Source organism: Sorex araneus, chromosome 1 (genome assembly GCF_027595985.1).
Source record: "Sorex araneus isolate mSorAra2 chromosome 1, mSorAra2.pri, whole genome shotgun sequence".
Classification (NCBI taxonomy): domain Eukaryota; kingdom Metazoa; phylum Chordata; class Mammalia; order Eulipotyphla; family Soricidae; genus Sorex; species Sorex araneus.
Genome location: NC_073302.1, coordinates 212,313,689 through 212,335,992, shown reverse-complemented (window position 1 = coordinate 212,335,992; position 22,304 = coordinate 212,313,689). Strand labels below are relative to the sequence as shown.

The window sequence follows — 22,304 nt, the reverse complement described above, 5'->3', positions numbered from 1 at the left end:
TCCCCTGCCCCTCACCCCAACTTCGTGACCTCGGTCCCCAGCGGTGCAGAGATATCTCCACTTCTTTGGACGGTACCCGGGTGGGCGCGCCGCCGCGGGTGGCCTCGGGGCATCCCCCCCACCCTTCACCCCCGGTCCAACCCCCGGACACCCGTGGGTTGTCAGCCCTGGGGGCGCGGCGGGTCCTGGGGGCGCGGGGCGGGCGCGGGGCGCGCTCGACCCAAGGAGCGCACGGCGGGGCCGAGGCCACCGCGCAGCGCGGTCCCAGCCACCGGGCTGCGGCGCGGAGCCAGCCCCCAGCGGCCAGCACTGCGGGCCGAGAGGCAGGGATGGGGGCAGGAAGGGGGAGCAAGCCTCAGACCAGGGATCCTTAATTACAGATTCGAGCCAGGCTCAACCGTGCACCACATTTTCCATGTGTCAGCTGACGGCCACGACAAAAGCTAGCACGGAGCGTGGCGAGGGGAAGAGGCCCCTGCGCACCGCCCCCGCCCCCTTGTCTTTCCTCTCCCTCTTTTATTATCTGTGCAAATGTAAAACGCATTAGGTAGTGACTCTGGGTAGGTGTGCCTGGGGCCAAATCGCAGCTGCACCCTCGGTCGTGTAGGTGGACAGTTTGCTGATGCACCCCGAGGTCCGGAGAGCCTCCTCACGAAAAACAGGACTATAAATACTCCGCTTGAGCACATTTCGCTTCTTCAAAACTTCATTACTCATACATTTTTGAGTTTTAAAATTCGATGCTTTTAAAAGTGTTGCAATTCATTATCTGCAGTGAAACCCTCTGCACACACGCACCCAGACCCACATTCTGTTTTGCAATTTGGTGGATTCCATTTCCCCCCCCCCCCCCCCACTTTCTGGCCTGCTATCATAGCATTAGAGATCCAGGGGAAAAGCCAAGCTGCTCGAAAGCCAGGGAACAGAGCTGCAAGCACCAGGGAGCACTAGTTTCCCGCAAGGCGCTGTGGCTCGCAGTGCAGGGAGGAGAGATGTATGCTTTGATGCCCTTCCTCTTAGTTAATTATGATCACAAAACCACCTACGCCCAGTTCTGGGATTTCAGACTGGATCAAGTTCACCCTATCCTGAAGACCTAGAAGTGCTCAGAAGACAAGACCTCTCGTTCATCATAACGCGCCTTTAGTTCTGTGCCCCCGTTTCCAGCACGAGTAGGAAAGAGAGGAACAGTTCCTGGGAGCTTTCTTGCACGCTGCCACCCCCCCTACCCACCCACCCTTGCTGCTGCCTGACTCAGTCTGAGAAGTCAAGGATTGGCCTCTTGGAATGGCCTCTTGGAAACTTATCTGCTTCCTGATCAACTGAACCCAGAGTAAAGGCATTTTCAACCAGCTTTACTCTATGTAGCTGATATTTTTCTCACTTGTGTTTTTTTCCCCCTAAAGCCATTTCCTCCCAAAGAATAAAGGAGAAAAAAAAATGCTTTTTCCCCATGTGCTTCCAGTTAAGTGATTTGCCCACTCCCCAAATAATGCTATTTGTATTCAAGATTAATAGTTGCATATCAGTAGTTCTTAAATACCTCTTGATCGATGTAGTTTCAGTTTAAATGATTCCTAATAACGTTGGCCAAGCAAATAAATGCCTAAACCACCACGCTTGTACACTGGTTGCCAGCCAGATTCCCTGTAGCAGTCAGGGACTAGAAACAGAACTAAGGTTCTTTCCCAGCCTCTACAGTTGTGGAAGGCAGAGCCTTCTGACTTCCCACTTTTCCCAAACAGGGTCAGGGATGAGGGGATGAACAAATGAAAGTAAATCATGCGGGATCGGAGCCCAGCCCCTCTTCTGATTCATGTTGAGGGAAACTTTTAAAATGTTTTTTTGCAGCATCAAAGTACGGTTAGAATTTAACCACACCCACTCCATGTTTTTTAAAAAAATGTTATCACTAATCCAAATTAATGAGGGAAAATACCAGACTAGAAGTTCCCCCTTCCTTATGGCTTTTGAATGTTCTCAGAGACCATCCTGTGCCTGCTGTTTAGTGGCTGTCCATGTCTTTGCCACCCACCAAAGAATTCATTTTATTTCCATAAGTGATGTCCATGACTAGGTTTTTAATTACCAGGACTATGATTTAGTCTTTTTCAAATGGGTGGAGAAAGGACAGTGGCAATAAAATTAGCCCCCGAATCACTCAAAATCCTTAGCTTCAAATACCTCTGTGAGATTTTTTTTTCTGTGTTTTTCTATGTTTTTACACGTGCCTCTAATTTCCTTTTAACTTCTTCTACTATGGACCCAACTTTGGGGAGCTATTTACCTTTGTCCCCTGTTTCAAACTCTGTTTATCACTGTCAAATATATAAAACATATTATCTGTTCTTCTCCCCCACACTTTCCAAATGTTTATGATTGTTCCTGTGTATCCCTCAACTCCATTAAGAATTTCACAATAAAATCCTGCACCGAATAAATCAAAATCTGCAACTTCAGACACCCGAGGAAGAAGACATTAATCCACTTAGTAAAATACCCAGACCTTCCCCTCTCGATTTCAGCTCTTCTTAATGTAACATTTAGTAATTGCAGCTGGCTCCGTATACTCTCTGCCTCCCTCTCATTCTGAATCATATTGGCCTGGTTTAACCTTCATTTCCTCTCCTACCCCCCGCATTTGTCCATGTTCTTTTCTCTGACCATGTTTGTCTCTCTTTGTGCTGCCTGGATTGAAAGCAATAAATAGAGCTTTTTGAGAGCTTCATACTTTCTGTTACAATCCCACTCTACCCTCCCCATTCCACTATTAATGCTCTGTACACTTTTTATGCATCCTTCAGCTATGTCCTTCTAGCTCTGCATTTTCCTCTTGATCATTAAGTTATGCAGGCTTTTGAGAACTGCTTCCTCAGAATCCTGAAGCAAAAGCCTTTTCCTTCGATGCTCTTTGCCTTTGGAATGCTTTTTTGGCAAGGAGTGGCGTTTTGGTTTGCCTATGAGTCTTCAGTTACAATTCAAGGCTAATTTGTTTAGTTAGGTATCTACTAGAAGCAGCTCAGTTTCTCACTGTTAAGTGCTCCACCAGGCTGTTTAGCTGAAGGGCGTGTTGTAAGTGCAAGATACAATATACTGATATTGTACTTGATTATCAGTTTTCAAAAACAGCTGCATGCTTTGATATCTGTATAAGGAAATATCAGAAGATAATGTACCATTGGTATCTATTACTCTATAATTAAGGATGTGTCAGTGTTTCCCTTTTAAAAAACCCTATTTTCAGAAATTCATATCTCAGGCATAAATTTCCCTATGAATTACAGTCTAATACCATATTAGTGGTATCATCTTCTTTTTAAGTTTCTCCTCCCCTTTCTTTTTTTTTCTGGGGAAATAAGTTTCAGGATGTAATTTCTGGGTTATCTATTTGGGATGAAAGAGTCAACATTTTTTTTTTTTGGGTCACACCCAGCGATGCTCAGGGGTTACTCCTGGCTTTGCACTCAGGAATTGCTCCTGGCAGTGCTTGGGGAACCATATGGGATGCCGGGGATCGAACCCGGGTCGGCCGCGTGCAAGGCAAACGCCCTACCCACTGTGCTATCGCTCTGGCCCCGAGTCAACATTTTTTGCTAGAGTATTAAAGGTGCTTCTGCCACTGATACCACCCGCTTCCTAGAGCCTTTCCAACTCACCACATCCCAGGGTGTTGGGATAGAAGTCCAGCCTTCCATTTGTGAGGTAAGTGAACTAACTTTATCCTTGTTTGCCGTGAAAAGCAATAGAGAAGACTTATCACAAGGAATCTGAATTTTTAGTACCAGGGATTCTTTAAAAAATAAAGTTGGGGAGGATTGGGCTGCATGGTATTTGGGGTCCTATGATAGCTGTGGTGGGGGTGGCGCTCACTTGTGGAGGTGTGTGTAGAAAGATGCAGGTAGGGGATCAAACTGGAGTCAGCTGCGCACGCATGCAAGGCAAAATACCTTAACCTCTCATCACTAGAAGTCCTATGCACTATCCATTGTGCCAGAAGAACCTCATCTTAACATCTCTCTTAATAATCTTTCTGACTCCGGACATATATTTTTTGCATACCTCTCTTTAGAGTCACTTAGTATACAGTAACAACAAGTCTCACAACGGAGATGTTACTGGTGCCCGCTCGAGCAAATCGATGAGCAATGGGATGACAGTGACAGTATACAGATGTTGGTGGCTAGGAGCCACATGGAAGACATCCACAGTGAGGCAATAATCACTAAAAACGCTCTTGTAACAGGAGGAGGAGAGATGGAAAAAGATGGAGAGACAATCCCATCCCCTCCTTGAAGGGACAGTTTGATCAATTGACAAGACCACAGCCCACTGTTCAGAGGTTATTTCTAGCAGCTCTCTTGCACCCTGTCATTGACAGGAAACTCAGCTTCCCCACAGGCCTGCATGCACTTGGCACTGCATCTAAAATGTGGAGGGTTGGGCCCACAGCTGGAAGTGCTCTGAAGTTGCTCTGGGCTCTGTGCTCAGGAATCACTCCTAGAGTGCTCAGAATGTGACGCCAGGGATCCAACCTGGTTCAGCCCTGTGCAAGGCAAGCACCCTACCTGTTACACTATTGCTCCAGCTCTCAGGTCCCTAAATGTTTAATTTAGCAGAGAAGAAAGCACACTGGGAGTCACAGTGGTCTAAGAGGTGTGATAAGAGCTGTCATTACACCTAAGAGGTGTTATTCCAGGTGTAATAACAAAAGCACTGACAATATTGGTGATACTGTGTGGTTTCTCAGGCTGTCCATTTTAACATCAACATGGGTCACAAAGCAATGCCCTGATGACCAGGGCAACTCTGTTGCAGGGGATGGGAGTGACAGAAGGGAAGCAAGGGTCTAAATGAGTCATGCATGCTTAGTGCTTCCTGAAAGACATGAAGTGGAGGTGATTTTTGTCCAAGCCAGGAACAGACTTAGTTAAGTCTTTCTGTTTCTTAATGTGGCTCCTAAAGAGGCTGTTAGAAGAATGTTTTAATTTTCTCAGCTGTGAAATGATAATGGAAACATTACCACTTTCAAGAGAAAGGACTTCAAGTTCCTAGAGGAAGGTGTTACACAAGTATTTCTACTAGAAATTCCTTCTAGCATGCCGCCAGAGGTATGCATTAAGAGTGGCAACTGGGCTGGAGGTACAGTAAGGCAGGTAGGGCATTTGACTTGCACGCGGTCAACCCGGGTTTGATTCCCAGCATCCCATATGGTCCCTGAGCACTGCCAGGAGTAATTCCTGAGTGCAGAGCCAGGAGTAACCGCTATGCATTGCTGGTGTGACCCAAAAAGCAAAAACAGAACAACACAAATAAGAGCGGTAACTAATGGGCATATAAGCAAGTTCATGATCCTTGAAGAAACATCAGCTCCTTTTGACTTATTGGAACAACTACAAAGACCCTAGAAGACACTGACCTCAAATTCCTGTTTAGAAAACAGGCTGTACAGTGTTGGCCCTCCCAGCTCACTGCTCTTACTAAACCGTATATTCTGGGCAGGCACTATGGCTCCCTAATGATACTAGGGAGAGCCCGTCTCAGGGCATGTGCTCAATGAAAGGGCAGAGCCCGTTTGTTCCTGGATCTTGAAGAGAAGAGACAGAGCTGCATGGCAGAGCACGGAACTGTCTGAACTGCCAGCGGCTCTGCCCACTTTCTGTACTAGTATCTGAGTTTTTTAGTTTTTTTTTTTTTAAAGAAAAAACAAAACCTAGCTCATTTAACATCTGCCTTCATCTTCTTTTCATTACCTTTAAAAAGTTTATAGAGCAATAGTTTACCATCTTGTACTGTAACAGCACCACAGGCATTTGGTAGAAACAGTGAACTGTAGCTCCAGAAAAAAGGATCCCACGGACAATCAGGCAATCAATTTCCTTCATAGCAATTGCTGAGGTTAGGGCTTGGATTGAGTCTTCCTTACCAGGATCTGAGGAAAAGTCTTCTTCTGGGAAAATGGATTATTGGGACATTTTCTTTCATTGAGTGAGGGAAAATGATTTTTTTTCTTAATGTGAAGGATGGGAAAATTAACCAAAAGCATCCTAAACTATAGCCCTTTTCTTTTTCTTTTTTTTCTATTGAATCACTGTGAGATAGTTACAAAACTTTCATATTTGAGTTTCAGTCATATAATGATCGAACACCCATCCTTCCACCAGTGCACATTTTCTACCACCAATGTCCCCAGTGTATCCCCCCAGGAGTATATATAATATATGATATACTATATGTATATATACTTAAAGAAGTGATATGATATATATGATATACTATCATATATATGATAATAGTATTTAAAACAGTAAACTTTCATGAACAGTACAAATAAAATTCTCTGTGACCCAGCTTAAGAAACAGACCATTAACAGTGAACATGTTTTATATCTTCTACTACTCTTCTGATCAGATCATTATTTTAAATTTGGTGTTAATTTTCCTGTGGATTTAAAAAAAAATCACATGTGTTTTTGCAAAGCCCGTAGAATTATTTGCTTATTTTTGAAATTTTTCTAGTTACATTTTATTAATTATTATTAATTTGGGTTTTGGTACACACTAGGAAGTGTTCGGGGATTACTCGTAGCTCAGGAATCACTCTTGTCAGGCTTGGGGGACAATATGGGATGCTGGTGATGGAACCTAGGTGGGCTATGTGCAAGGAAAGCATCTTACCGGCTTCATTACCACTCTAGTCCCCCTTTAGTTACCTATCCCTTCAACACTATTCATTAAACATAGGTTCTAAACAACCTATCCAGATATGAAGGGATAAAAACGTTTGTTATCTTCTACTACAATTCAAAGTTTGCTTAATTTAGGAAATTTGGAGAGGTGGTGGTAGTGATCAAACACAGGCCCTCGTACATGAAGCACGCATTCTAACACTGAACTACACCCCCAGCTCTCTTAAATTTAGAAATGAAACATGCCAAGTCAGTGGTTATAATACATTCTCTTCATTTGTATGTTTAATATAAAATCTGATATCAACTACTGTTCAATTTTCCACTGAAACAGAAAGGCAGTTAGGGTGATACTTGTCAACAGTCAATAGAATACAACTCATAGAATATGTCAACATTAAAAGACAGCATGGGCTATCATTTGAAAACTGATTCTATCACCCACAGAAGTATCTTGAGACTTAATATGAAAAAAAATTGTGGCTCATAATATTTCTGGGTAGCAGATGCTTTCTCAAAAACAGATTTTACTTTTAAAAATATCAAATATAATTAACACCTTCAACATAAAATGAAATCTTTGCTTCCAGATGCATTTCAAGGTGTTGAAATGAATCTATGCAGCCCTCTAAGACTGAGAGTTTCCACTGACTTACTGACTCAGTTGCCATCTTCATGTGGAATATCTAAAGAACTGAGGACAAGGGTATTTAAAGTTAAAAGTACTGAAGGATGCTAATTATACCAGGGGCATTTTCAGAAAGATCTTTTCACTTATACCTAAATAATATAAAAGAGGATGCCTAGTTCTTAACCTATCATTTATAGCATATTATGGAAACACCATGTCAGAAATGATTAGATAATTCAGGACAAGTAATCTGAATGTTGCAACAAGATTTTGATTTCTAATGGCTGTAAAGATATTTCAAACTAAATTTGGCCTGATATATTTTATTGGTGTATTTTATTTCATATTTGGTGCTGGAAATAACCTCATATATCTGAACATTTTTTATTTTGGGTTTTTTTTGCGCCACCTCTGATGGTGCTCAGGGCTGACTCCTGACCCTTGGGGATCACTCCTGGCAGGGCTTAGGGGGACCATGTGGGGTATGGGGATCAAGCCCAGGTTGGCCGTGTGCAAGTCAAGTGCCCTACCTGTTGTATGACTGCTCCAGTCCTGAAAAATCATTTATTTGAAAAAAATATAATTAAATTTAAAAGCACAAAATCAACCAAACTGAATGTTTTGAAATAAGAATAAAAACTTCATCCATTATACTCAAAATGAGGCATAACACAAAGCCATCTACCACAAGCCTATGGCAAGCATTATTCTCAAAGGGGAAAAACTAAGAGCCTTTCCTCTAAGATCAGGACAAAACAAGGATGCCCACTCTGACCACTTCTGTTCAATATAGTACTGGAAGTACTTGCGATAGCAGTTAGGCAAGAAAAAGATATTAAGGGCATCCAGATAGGACAGGAAGAAATCAAGCTCTCACTATTTACAGATGATATGATACTATATTTAAGAACTCTAAAGCCTCTACCAAGAAACTCCTAGAAACTAAAGACTTGTATAGTAAAGTTGCAGGCTATAAAATCAATACCCAAAAGTCCATGGCTTTCCTACATGCAAATAATGAAAGAGAGGAAAATTACATGAAAAAAATCAATCCCGTTCACAATCATGCTTCAGAAAGTCAAGTACCTCGGAATCAGATTAACTAAGGAGGTAAAGGACCTCTACAAAGAAAACTACAAAATGCTACTTCATGAAATAAAAGAGGGCATGAGGAAATGGAAACATATCCCCTGCTCATGGATTGGGAGAATTAACATTGTCAAAATGACAATACTCCCCAAAGCATTGTACAGATTCAATGCAATCCCATTGAGGATACCCATGAAATTCTTCAAAGAAATGGATCAAACACTCCTGAAATTCATATGGAACAACAACCCCCCATGAGTAGCTAAAGCATTACTTGGGGAAAGAAGATGGGAGGCATCACCTTCTCCAACCTCAAACTCTACTATAAAGTGGTAATAATGAAAAGAGCATGGTACTGGAACAAGGGCAGAGCCACAGACCAATGGAACAGAGCAGAATATCCCTACACAGAACTCCAAATGTATGATCATGGAACAGGATTGACTATCCTGACACAAACCCTCAAATATATGATCATCTAATCTTTGATAAGGAGCAAAAAATGTGAAGTGGAACAAGGAAAGCCTCTTTAACAAATGGTGCTGGCAAAACTGGACAGCTACATGGAAAACAATGGGCTCAGACCTTTACCTAACACCATATACAAAAGTCAGATCAAAATGGATTAAAGACCTCAACATCAGATAAGAATCCATAAGGAACACAGAAGACAAGGACGGCAAAACCCTCCACAACACTGAAGTTAAAGGTATCTTCAAAGATGACACTCCACTGATCAAGCAAGTGGAAACAGAGATAAACAAATGGGACTATCTTAAACTTAGAAGCTTTTGTACCTCAAAGGATACAGTGACCAAAAAACAAAGACAATCTACAGAATGGGAAAGGATATTCACCCAATACCCATCTGATAAGGGGTTGATATCAAGGATATACAAGGCACTGGTTGAATTCTACAAGAAGAAAACATCCAACCCCATCAGGAAATGGGGCGATGAAATGAACAGAAACTTTCTCAAAGAAGAAGTCTGAATAGCCAAAAGGCACATGAAAAAAATGTTCTTCATCACTAATCATCAGGGAGATGCAGATCAAAACAACAATGAGATATCACCTCACGCCACAGAGACTGGCCCACATCCAAAAGAAAAAAAGCAACTCCTGTTGGGCTGGATGTGGGGAGAAAGGGACCCTCCTTCACTGCTGGTGGGGATGCTAACTGGTTCAACCCTTTTGGAAAACAGTATGGACACTTCTCAAAAAATTAGAAATTGGGCTTCCATTTGACCCAGCAATACCACTTCTGGGAATATATCCCAGAGATGCAAAAAAGTATAATCAAAATGACATCTGCACTTGTATGTTCATTGCAGCACTGTTTATAATAGCCAGAATCTGGAAAAAGCCCAAGTACCCAAGAACAGAAGACTGGTTAAAGAAACTTTGGTACATCTACACAATGGAATATTATGCAGCTGTTTGAAAAGATGAAGTCATGAAATTTGTATATAAGTAGATCAATATGGAAAGTATCATGTTAAGTGAAATGTGTCAGAAAGAGAGGGACAGATATGAAAGATTACACTCATTTGTTGAATATAAAAGAACAGAATGAGACATACACACAAGAATAGTAGAGATGAGTACCGGGAGGATTGCTCCACGGCTTGGATGCCGGACTCACATGCTGGGGGAAAAGGCAGCTCAGACGGACTACCAAGTAAAGGGTGCTCCGCAGGTCTGCTAGGGATAGGAGATGCGTACTGAAGGTAGACTATATACTGAACATGATGGCCACTCAATACCTCTATTGTAAACCACAACACCCAAAAGGAGAGAGTAAAAGGGAATGCCCTGCCACAGAGGAGGGTTGGGGTGGGGGATGGAATGAGGATGGTGGGAATGATACTGGGATCATTGGTGGTGGAGAATGGGCACTAGTGAAGGGATGGGCACTCTATCATTGGATGACTGAAATGTAAGCATGAAAGTTTGAAGTCTGTAACTATCTCACGGTGATTCATTTAAAAATAAAAAAAATTTTAAAAATGAGACATAAAAGGACTTTATGATTCCTCCATTGAAAGAAATGGAAAAATTAAAAGACCATACACTCAAAATATATGGGTTAACTTATTAATAACCCCTGCTACCATCTTATGTTGAGAAGAGCATGTATATATACACATAGTTATCTTTTAAAATGACATATAAAACTTTCTTTTTGTTCACTTGTGGTTATACCAAATCTGACACCTAGTTTTAAGAAGTTACAGCTATAGTGAATACACACACATACATAAAAACACACACACACACATGCACACATACACATGCGCATGCATGCAATTTGGGAGCCATAGTAATATATTGTGCAATGCTCAAGAATTATTTCTGGACTCATAACTAAGGGTCATTCCATGAACTGAAACCAGGGTATCATAAATGCAAAGCATTTATTCTACCACTGGCCACATCCACAGCCTCATAAATGTACATTTTTATTCTGAAAAGAATAAACACAAAATTTGAGTTTATGGGTGCAGAGAAAATACCATACACAGGTATGTTGTTCTGCCAAAATTATGAAAATATTTAAGTGTTTTGGATGTACCATCTGACAGGTGGTTAATTTTTTACTCATCAATTAGTGAGAAAAACATATGTATTGTTATTGAGCCTATATCTTACCCACTATAAATGTGAGCCCGTTATTTTCAGGATAGAAAAAACAGTGAAATAAGGGCTATTTCTTGGCTGTTGAGAATATGTATTATTTTGAAAAAGCACATCTTATGTCTTTTGAAATATGACACTTCAGTGATAGAAGTAAATATACTGTTGTAGCTGACCTTATTAGATGATTAAACTTGTCCAACAAAAGTATTTAAGAATCTCTGGTGTGTGTGTGTGTGTGTGTGTGTGTGTGTGTGTGTGTGTGTGTGTGTGTATTGTGCATACCTTTATTTTGGAAGTCATTTTTGTCAACCTGTTGTTCATCGATTTGCTCGAGCGGGCACCAGTACCGTCTCCATTGTGAGACTTGTTACTATTTTTGGCATATCAAATACCCACAGGTAGCTTGCCAGGCTCTGCTGTATGGGTGGGATACTCTTGGTAGCTTTCGGGGCTCTCTGAGAGGGGTGGAGGAATCAAACCTGGGTCAGCCGCGTGCAAGGCAAATGCCCTACCTGCTGTGCTATCGCTCCAGCCTTTTTGGAAGTGACATTCTAAGAATCTATCTCCTTTGGAGAGAAAAACTACCCCCAACTTTTTGTAGTGCCGGTGAAGAGGCAATTTGTTCAGTAACGTTAGGACTGAAAAGTAGGACTGAAGTCAGGCTGGAATGTCCCACCGCACATTATGGACTACATACTGGCTAAACAGAGAACTGTGCAGATAGCACTGGATGTTTTGCTTTTCTGTCTTCCTGTTTTTAAATTCCCAGGTCTGATGGACTCTGAACATCTTCTTTCTTTGATCTTCAAGACTGGTATCCCATGGGGTATGTCAGGACTCCCTGACCTTGATCTGTTTCCTGCTTAAGAGTTTGCTACCTGTCCAAAGGGCCCCATTGAACTTCTGAACCATTGCCCACACTACTTGGGATACTCCCTAGATCGTTCATTCCTTTTCAAAGCCAAGGACTCAGGTTTGGCCTTTGGCAACGAAGCGTTTCTTTCTGGCCGCCCCTCACTCTGCACTGTATGGAAGTTACTCATTTCAAAAGCTCGGAAAGTTACAATTTACCTGTCAGTAAACAGAAGATGGTTTATCAACAGACTTTACCTTAATGACTACAAATGTTTACCTCCTGCTTTCCAGAATGCAAAGAAAATCTTGGAAATGTCATAATATCTTGCAAACATTTGCAAAACAGATCCTTGTTCATCCGAGGAGAAACAATTGTATTCCTTGTCTATGACACAAGGAAAAGTGTTCAGTAGAAAACATACAGATAGATGTACACACACGTAAATGAGATATGTTAATTAAAAATCACGGTGGACACTTTATTAAAAATTTATTTTACAATCTAGCCGTACAAAACATCTCCACATCAACAAATACAGCAGCTTTACTATTGGAATCATAATCTTTTATCTTGAAAAGATTACGTGTGTAGCTGGATGCAAATATTTTCCAGGACTATTTACATTGAAATTACTGCTTTTGTTAGGAGTATTTTTATTTCTCTATTTTTATCCCTGGAAAAAATGAAAACAAGTATCTCAATGTTCATTTTATGGATGAGAGGGCCCCACTTTGTGTATTTCCTCTGTTTGTCCGAATTACAGCTGTTTATCTCACAACTTTCTTTGAGATAAATTAAATGCAAATGTAACTGTGAATCATGGGACTACCTGCCAGGCCCCTTATTAATACCTTCACTTAAAGCCCCCTGTGCCAGAGAGCCATTAATTTGCTAAAAGTGCTAAAGCAGCCCTTTGCCCACACACAGTTCTGAGATGCCGCCCAATCCGTCTGGTGGCATTCTGCTTCTTCTTTCAGACCCTGTGGCCCTTTGAGGACACAAGAAGGCTCCGATGATAACCTGGCAACCTAGGTAGAAACGCAGCCAAGTGAGAGCTTTTGAAGCTGCAGTTTGGCTGCCATCGTGTCGGCGAAGAGAAAGAATTCAGGCACCATGTCATCCAGTACAAAGGATAAAAACGGATTCAACCGGAAATTCAATGTGGCACCACATATGGGATACATGAGTGCGGTTATACAACAGGCCACATATTTTTTTTTTTTGAACAGTCTCCTCCATGTGATGCCGAGGACATGTGTAACCATCATAACGTCTCTAGGAATCTGTATTTAATTTGAGTTGGGGTGGTGGCAGGGATTGGAGATCTGAAGCCGCCACAGGTTTGTGGCAGATGGCTCTGTGTCAGCTATGACAAGCAGCCAGGCTCAGCTTCCTCTGCAGATTTTCTTTTCTCTCTGATCAGGTAAATATGGGCACACTCTGGAAAGTTCTACAGATTCTGCCTTAGGCTGCAAGTTTGCGACTTAGCCCCATCTGTCACAAATCTTCCCTAGGTTCTGCAGTAAGCAGAGACCTGAATTTACCATGTAGGGCTGCCCAAGAAAACGGAGTCAGTTCACCCTGTAAGAGGGAGAGAGAGGAGAGCAAAGACGGATTAATGAGGATATGCATGGAAGACAAAAAGTATGCTGAAAATTCATATTGCAGATTTGCATAACTTACGTCAATTAGATTTTAAAAAGCCACCAACTAAGTGGTTCTCAAGTTTCATCACCCCAGGAAATCTCAGTTTCTGATTGGGTTAAGTGGGACTGTGTTTCTAACCAAAAGGAAAAGCTCCTTTATTTTTTTCTTCTTTTTCTGCAAATGGGTACATTTTGCTATATACATATCTCCCGGTGTATGTTATGGGTAACAAGTATTTGAGTTTATCATCTAGCTTTTTAACTTTTATAAACAAAAGATACACAACATTCTTAATATATTTTTGCTATTTTTCAGTGGTGAAGGCACAAGAGAAATATTATTATTACACGGAATTTTAAAATTTCTTCAAGTTTAAAAATGGGTTTATATTCATTATTGCATTACAGCAGTTCCTCAGGGGAAAATGTTACTGGGAATTGTGAAAAATGATTTTTTTCCCCAAGTTAACAGATAAAGTCTCTAGAAGCTAAATAGTCACCTAGAATCCACCTCCAAGGAAAAAAAAAAGAAAAAGAAAAAGCCAACTCTCTAATTTTAATAATCCCAAATGTACCTATTTTGTGGGAGATTTTTATGTAGACAAATCAAAGGCAACCAAGTCAAATAAGGGTGTGTGTGTGTGTGTGTGTGTGTGTGTGTGTGTGTGTGTGTGTGAGAGAGAGAGAGAGAGAGAGAGAGAGAGAGAGAGAGAAAGAGTGAGAGAGAGACAGAGAGAGATAGAGACAGCGAGAGAGAAGAGAGGTAGAGAGAGAGAGAGAGAAGAGGAGAGAGAAAGGTTGTGAAAGGTTGTGCTGGTGTAGTTGGGAGATTTTAGAAGTTCTAAAAATGTCACAAGCTTTTAGGTTTTCACTTCTTTAGGAAAAACTAATGACTCTGGAAGAGTGTTAATGCCACTGAGCAACAACACCTTATTCACATCTAGAGTATAAGCTCAAATTAAAAGAGGACTATAAAGTGACCAGTCTCTAGGAGGAAACTTAAAGTGGCTTGGCTGTGGCTCAGGCAGATAGAGCCTGACATAATTAAGACAACCACAAATGGATTTTCTGGGCACTAAGTCTGAATTGTAAGCTTAATCATTGCTTGGAATCACTTTTAGGAAGAAATCTGAAAATTCTCCTGTCTTCCAAATAACAGTAGGTTATAGAGTTTTTTGGGATGCTGAGGAACTTGAAGAGAAGAAGAAAATAAAAATCAGCTGCTATCGTTTGAAGAAAATCTTAAGAAATTACAGGATAGTAGTACATAGAATTTTGCTCAAGTGAAAATTTTCCTGTTAGTCTGGGCAGATGGTATCTTCCTTCTACAAATGCTCCTTACTATTATTGTGCTATTTTCATACCAGTAACAGGGGTACGTCCATAATTTTTTTTCTAAAGCATTTAAACTATAGTAATCCAAGTTTCTCTAAAAGCATGGAACACTGTTAAATAAATTTTCAGAAAGTACATTCACATAGTAAATATGTGGCAAAAAACACAACTTCATGGGAGTGAACTTGTTTAGCCTGGAAAAGCAAGAGGACCTCTGTCACTGCGAGAAGGTCATCTTTGATGAGCAACTTGCTGATTTCTTCTAGAATCATGCATTCAAGTTAGTATTGTGTTCAAGTTAGCTTTGGAAGTCATAAAAGATGTCCCTATTGTGGATGAAGTGAGACCTATTTTATCTGTGTGACGAGCAGCCAACATAACTAACCTACTTCGAAAAGGAAACATCCCCAAACTACAAGAAAGCTGCAGTCAATGACGAAACCTAGACGCAAACTCTTTAAAGACACAGTTCTCTCTATATTTATAAAGTAAGATTTTTCTAGGCTTATCAAAATCATTAAGAAATGTAATTTCAACATGTATTGGATTTCTATAAAACCCTTAAGAAAAATCTGTGTGTGTGTGTGTGTGTGTGTGTGTGTGTGTGTGTGTCAGACAGAGACACAGACAGAAAGACAGACACATATACACATAAACAGAGTAATTAGAACATCTTAAGCCTGAAATAATTTCAGGTAACAAGCCATGGAGAGTTTTTTTGGTAGTAGAAAGAGTCACTTTAAGAAAAAAAAAAAGGATAAATTCTGTTTCTGTTTTTCAGTTAAAGCATTCTGTTTCAAATCCTGCTTCAAGTTGTAGCCCCCAAACTCTCACTCATATTGAAAGTATAATGTCTCATGTGAGAAGAAAGCCAAGTGTTAGTAGCCTTATTCTAGTCATTAAATTTCTAAGTGTGAATCCATATGAAAAAGCCTATCCTAAAGTGAACTCTATATGTTAAGCAGTTGAGATAATTTTAAAATGTAAACTTTTAAGAAAAAAAGTGTAAGGTGTAAAAATGTAAAAGGAGCAAATTAAAGAGTTCTGTGACATTCTATCCTTTTAGATCTTAGAAGCATATGTTTTATAAAAGCAAAACAGCACTGTCCAATGGAATAAAATTAAAATAAACTCTAACATTCACTTTACAGTACACATAAAAGACTTTAAGATAGTTTTTTTTCTTTTCTTTTCATGCAATGATAGAGAAAATGACTGTTTTTTTAGTGAAAGCAAATGCTACCTGAAAATGTGTATAATCATAAAATGTGGCAAAAATATTGTAACTTATTATATCTTAAATAGAAGTTTTAAAAGGCTTAAAAAAGTTTGGCTCTAAATCTTATAATAAAAAACTCAACTAAATCTGTGCTATTTATTAGTTTGTTCAAACAGTTGTTTCACAAAGCTCTTGATTACATCTAATTTTTGGACTATTTATTAATTATTGGTATTAATTTTAGATATAGCATTCAGATCTATATACAAGGACATATATAGAAGAGCATAATAAATTTATAAGAAAACACCCATAATTTACAAAAGTAAATTAACATTTAAATTCTTATAATTGCTCCTGTAAGAAATACTAATTTATAAAGCTTTAAGCTGGAGGATCTTAAAATGTACAGAATGAAAATATATATATAGAAAAAGTAGTAATATATAATATCCTTGTCATTTTTTAACCTGAATGAAGAACAATTTGATTTATTAATAACAAAACCACTAAAGCTGACTTTTTTCCTGAGTTTTTCCAGAAGTTGTTTGTATAGTAAATAATTACATCCATGTTATGGAAGTAGCCGTATTTAAATATTTCTACTGGAGATGTTTTCTTTTGTAACTAAGGCAACTTGTTGCTGCAACTTTTGAAAGGATTTAAAAATTGTAGCTTTAAATCAATAGCGATAATAAGACCCAAGCTTAAAGCAAAGTAAAAAATGGATAAATTTTGATGGTGAAAATAGAATTGTAATTTAGCATTCTCATCACAAGTATTTTTTTTTTAAATCACTGGGATAAGAGATAATAACCAAACTTAAGACATTTGTTTTACAATATCTACAAATCAAATTTTAATGCTATATACCTTAAACTTATGCAGCACTATATCTCAACTAGATCTCAATAAAACTGCAAAAATTTTTGTTACCAAAAATTTACTGGGGGTTGGAGGAGGGCCGGTCGTTTGATAGTAAACTAACTGAGATCAGTTCTGAGTTACAGACAGACATCAGGTCCATTTGCATTATTATTTATTATTGCATTTCTTCTATTTTTATAATCAGCTTATTTTGATAGTCTATCACATGGGAACGTACTGGAGTACTATTTGACACAAACAGATATTACAATTTTTTTTTTAAAGGAAATTTGGAGGTAAACCTTGGAGGGCTGTTTTTCTTGCGGAGCTTCCCATGTATAAGACACAATCGTATTGACTCAAGGAGTAATACTGCGCCTGGAACTGTTCAGTCAGCATTTTAAACTATTATGAGCTACCTTCTGAACCATTGCCAAGTTAATAGACAATGAAAGATAATGAGCTTGAAATTGGGTGTTAAATTGCATTTTTGGTTCTCTCCCTTTTTTTTTTTAAGTTTAACTGTTTCCTGCAGAAACAAAGTCATGTTTTGATGTATCACTATGTAAATATATATGTTAGGCCATGGAAAGCAAAAGGAGAGAAGCAAGGTCAGAGTACTCAAGTAGTTAGCTTACAACTTATGTATGAAGCTTACAGATTGACATAGGAAAATTAAAATCTGCTGAATTAGAAAACTGCTAGGTTGTAAACGAAACTGGATTTATATAAAGTGAAGATGTTATGTTCAAGGAAAATGAAAAGGTATATTACTCATAGCCTAGAACCACCTTGAGCACTCATAAAGCTGATTTATCCTCTTTCAATTACTTAGACTTTTAGCGGGGCCTCGTTGTGTTGCTATTTCAACAATGTAAAAATTTTTAATCTAAACTAAAGAAAAATGATGATGAATGAGGGAACTGACTGATTATGCTATTGAAATGACACGCCTTTGCCCTCCAGAGAGACTTACAGTCCAGCTCTAGACAAACTCAGGATTTTTAAGTCATTTTCTAAAATGTCATTTACAAATAAGGGAAACCATGTTTAAAATAGTTAAAAAATGAACACCAAGCTTCACCAATGTCATTCACCTGAGTTTTTGGGGCCTCAAGATTTCATTATGATGGGAAGAAAGGCTTATCTTCATTAGTATAATTGTAGAATCTTTCCTTTACTTCCTTTTAAACTAATGAGTTACGTTAATCCAGGTTCATTTTTATAAGCCTCTTGGGGCTAAATGTAAAGGACGGTCATCTTAGAAAACAATAAATTAAAAAAAAATAAGCATGTACACCGTGCATTAAGTGCACGTATTTCATAAGACCTAGGTTAATACAACTGGCATCCAGTTTAATTAATCCTTGTTAGTGTAACAACTAATATTCCTCCTTAGCATGTCTCCTTTAAACATTAGTATGTTAATTAAATGTGTTTTTTTAAAGATTTTTCTTTGTACTTCAATATGGCATTTTCACCCTACAGATCTCTTCTCAATAACTACCTTATAGAGATGTTTTCTTACAATATTTGGTCTCTTGCAGAAATTCTGGAGCCTTTTTGAGAGCTGTTCAGGTGTAGAATACAGATATTCAGCTGCAGGAAAAACAGATACATTTTTAATGAAACAAAAACCTCAAAGCACACACTCTATATTAGTCACTTTACTAATTAAAAATGCATATTGCTCTGTGCCGCCTCGTGTTTTACATTATTTAAGCATGATTTTATAAGGTTACCTCAGCTCACAAGGATGTTTAATGCTAAATAAGACTGTGTAGTTGTGCTGTTTAGACATCTCCTTTGGGTGATTAAAATACATTATTCCAATGTAACACAATGCATATGTGATATATTTAGTGATGAGATTTTTTTCAAAGAACTGGTACTATAGCCGTGTGTACCCTGTACAACAGTTGCATATTATTAACTAGTCAATTGTTTAAATAATTTGGTGTGACTTTCTGTCCTCGATTTTTCTCTGTGTATATCATTAAAAAAAAAATCTGTAAGCAATCGCAGTAACATTGGCCTGCTTATAAAAATCCATCATTATGGGATGTGTATGCTAACAATGAAGAATGCTATTTGAAAACTTGCTTTTTTGTTATCTTAAAAGAACAGATGGTAAATATACGCTTACTCTAATGTATTAAAACACATAAAAATTTCCTTAACACTAACATGTTGACTTGCCAAATAAACAATTGCTCCTGCCGAAGTTTATTTTCAAACTTTCTAATTTAGCACAAATCATATATTAAAGTCCAACGGAGATGAAAGTACATAAGAGTAGCTACCTGGAAATATTTCAGGATAAACCAAATCTTTGGGACAGAGTGGATAACAACCGCAGTACACAGCTTCCAACCTAAAGAAATTTTAGAAGATTAAAACACAGTAAAAAGACATTACTGTCATAGCCAAAAAGTGGTTTTGTTTGCCTTAAGTTAACAGTATGAGCCCAGAGTTAGCAGGGACAAAAAACATGGTTGGCAGTATAGTCCTAAAAGCCAAAGTTGCTCTTTTAAAAGATTTTATTGATCTTATATGAATTTCATAGAACAGAACCAACAGCATATGTTTTGTTCACTGAATTAATCAAAGCGCAGCTCTGCATTTTTTTGTTGTTTTTAAAATACTGTTTAACACATTTTATAATCAGCAGATAAACACATGTAACAACATGGTAAAGTATGGACAGCTTTTCTTAATAATGCTGCAAGCCCCAGAATGTTCATTTTTCAAAAATGTTTAAATAAAATAGCAAATACTTTAAGACTGGAGCTGTAGCAAAATGATCGTGGCACTTTGAAAAAAGCATCGGGGAAAAATTTACAATCTGTTGTGATGGGGCATTTTCATTTTAAGCTCTTGCTGAAAAATAATCTTTTATGATATAGAAGGTAAAACTATTCTCTCTTTTTAGTGAAAAAGTCTCAGGAAGAGTGCCTTAGTGAACAGTTTGCTTTCTGGACTCAAAATTTAGCTCACATTCCATTTCAGCAAACAATACTTTTCTTAGTAAACTAAGAAACTAGAAAGTTTCACTTTGTGAGAGGATTTCCCCGAGGACCACCTATAGGATGTTTTCCTTCGTGTCACAGTAGTAAGGGTTAAGCAGGGGGAAGGTATTGCATCTGGAAGGTCGTGTTAGTCCTGCATAATGGCTATTGATCTGACATATAATAAACCTTAAAGATACCACTGTAATTTCTTTTGGCTAGGATTTATGCGGTGAAATTCAAAACACTCTTTAAAATATGTTTATTTTATGAGAAACTTTGAATTGCATCCAAAATGTTGACCAAAGGCGGAATTTTATTTGGAACTGTGGATCTTTTTTCAACCTAAGAATAATTTGAAGTTATGTCAATGTTTACCTTGTTTATTTACAGTGACAAAGTACATGAGATTTAAGCTGTTTTTAAGTGGGCGATGTTTTCTCAATTTTATTATTTTAACTAAAATTAGTTTAAATGAAAAGTATTTGCTTTGAGCTACAAAGTTTAGAAAAACACTGAGTTCAAAGTTTTCATGAGAACTGATAGAAGTTAAGAGATAACAAACTGGAGAAGCACCAGATCTAGTTACCAATTATTAGTCTCAAAATCCAAGCTAATAGCTAATATTTTTCTTCTCTACATACATAGATTATGTACGGACATTCTTATCGTAAGCATAGCTATAAACTACACTGAGACTGCATTATAAAGCATTCACAAAAGTTTTGAGAACATAAACCAGTGGTATTCTTTATGAACCAAAAGAAAATATGCACTTTATCTGAAGACACTCAGTTTTAAAATGCTGTGCCAGTTGAAAAGCAAATACATATGAACATTCTCTTATAATTACATGAAATCAAAAGAGTGAAGTCACAGGCATTTCAGAGAGTGCACATGTTATCTGCTTTTTAATAATGGATTTGAATTAGAGTGTTCTGTTCCCCGAAAGAAAATTGCAGGCCAAGTTACATTTTGAGTCATTGTATGAACACGTATCATGCCATTTCCAAAGAAAAACCTCTGCTAATTAAAATATAGCAAGCTGGAAATGGAAACAGAAATTTGATTTAGGAAGGAAAAATATACAAACTTTGGATTTGAATTTTTATTTGTGTATTATCTTATTTCTAATTCATCAAAAAAAAAGAGACAAAACTACTCACTACCACTTGTGGTTATATTTTTGGTTTGTTAAAATACTAAAAACTTATTACATGCATTATTTAAATTAGGATTGTGTTTTAAAGTCTACTAAATAGGGCATGATATCTTAAAGGAAGTTTCTAAAATTCATAATAATAAGTTTCTGTATTTGTTATTTTAAAGAAATGATCATCTCATGACAATAATATGATTATTAATCATTTCAATGCTTATGCACTACCAGTTAAATAATAAATAGGGTTCCAATTGATCTATTGTTAAAATGACTAGCAAATGACCTTTTTATTCCAATTAACAAATCATCTGCTAAATCTATGAATCTTAATATTCAGATCTATTCACTTCAATTCATACAATTTATCTGCAAATAGTTGTTGGGCTTTTGATTCTAAATATAATTAGCTGATAATTTTGCTTGGCTGAATTACTTTTCTGGAGGGCCTGCAAAGGCTCTCAGTCGCATTATCTAGCAATAATGAATCTGATAGGTGAAATTTTTTACTGTAATGAGGATGAGACACAGTTGTGACACCTGAGTCTACTAATAACAGAGGGCTGCTAATTATCGACAGCACTTTTTTGTGTGATGCAAGGAGAAAAAAAATCCCTCATTATTAAAAAATAAAAAGTTACAATTATAAGTGACACCGGAGGAGAGTAAATAAAATGGAGTGATTAAAACATTGCTGCTTTAAGGGTGTTTTTAATTAAGTGGAAATGCTAATGTTGTCATACTTAGCAGATGGGATTAAAATTAGTTATTGTAAGTAACTCATATTTTATGTTATGGTTTCCACAGCATGTCTACAAGATCTAAGAAAGTGATACATTCCATAAGACATTTTAAAAATGAAATTCTCATACTCTTTACAACTCATAATAATGAACATCATGAATAAACTATTGAAAAAAAATCCTGCCAAGGATTTTACCATAGTGACTTAACTAACAAGGAATGCAGCCATAATGTACCGGACTGTTACAATCTCACTGATGGTATGCCTTTTGCTTTGCTGATTGTTGCAGTCCCTCTTTCATTCACACTCAACAAAAACAAAAGTTTGGTACTTGGGCATGTAGCCAGTATCAAATGTGGTGTCAAGAAGGTAGGGCCTGGCTACAAGGAAAGATCACGACCACCCACTAAGGTGATGTTCTAA

General features: G+C 38.1%; 1 protein-coding gene across 5 annotated transcripts in view; it reads right to left on the bottom strand.

The window, feature by feature from the left end:
- Positions 1-12,376: 12,376 nt before the first annotated feature.
- The window catches only part of GTDC1 (glycosyltransferase like domain containing 1), a 427,297-nt gene continuing 417,369 nt past the window's right edge, over positions 12,377-22,304 (bottom strand). For 3 of the 5 annotated variants that reach the window (XM_055145858.1, XM_055145886.1, XM_055145869.1), the window contains 3 exons: positions 19,273-19,343; positions 18,477-18,568; positions 12,377-13,483 (listed from right to left, as the gene is read on the bottom strand). In XM_055145858.1, the coding sequence (XP_055001833.1) occupies positions 13,400-13,483; positions 18,477-18,568; positions 19,273-19,343 (247 nt within the window). In that variant the 3' untranslated portion in view covers positions 12,377-13,399. The remainder of the gene's footprint in view (positions 13,484-18,476; positions 18,569-19,272; positions 19,344-22,304) is intronic. The other 2 variants (XM_055145876.1, XM_055145884.1) reach the window with 1 other exon arrangement.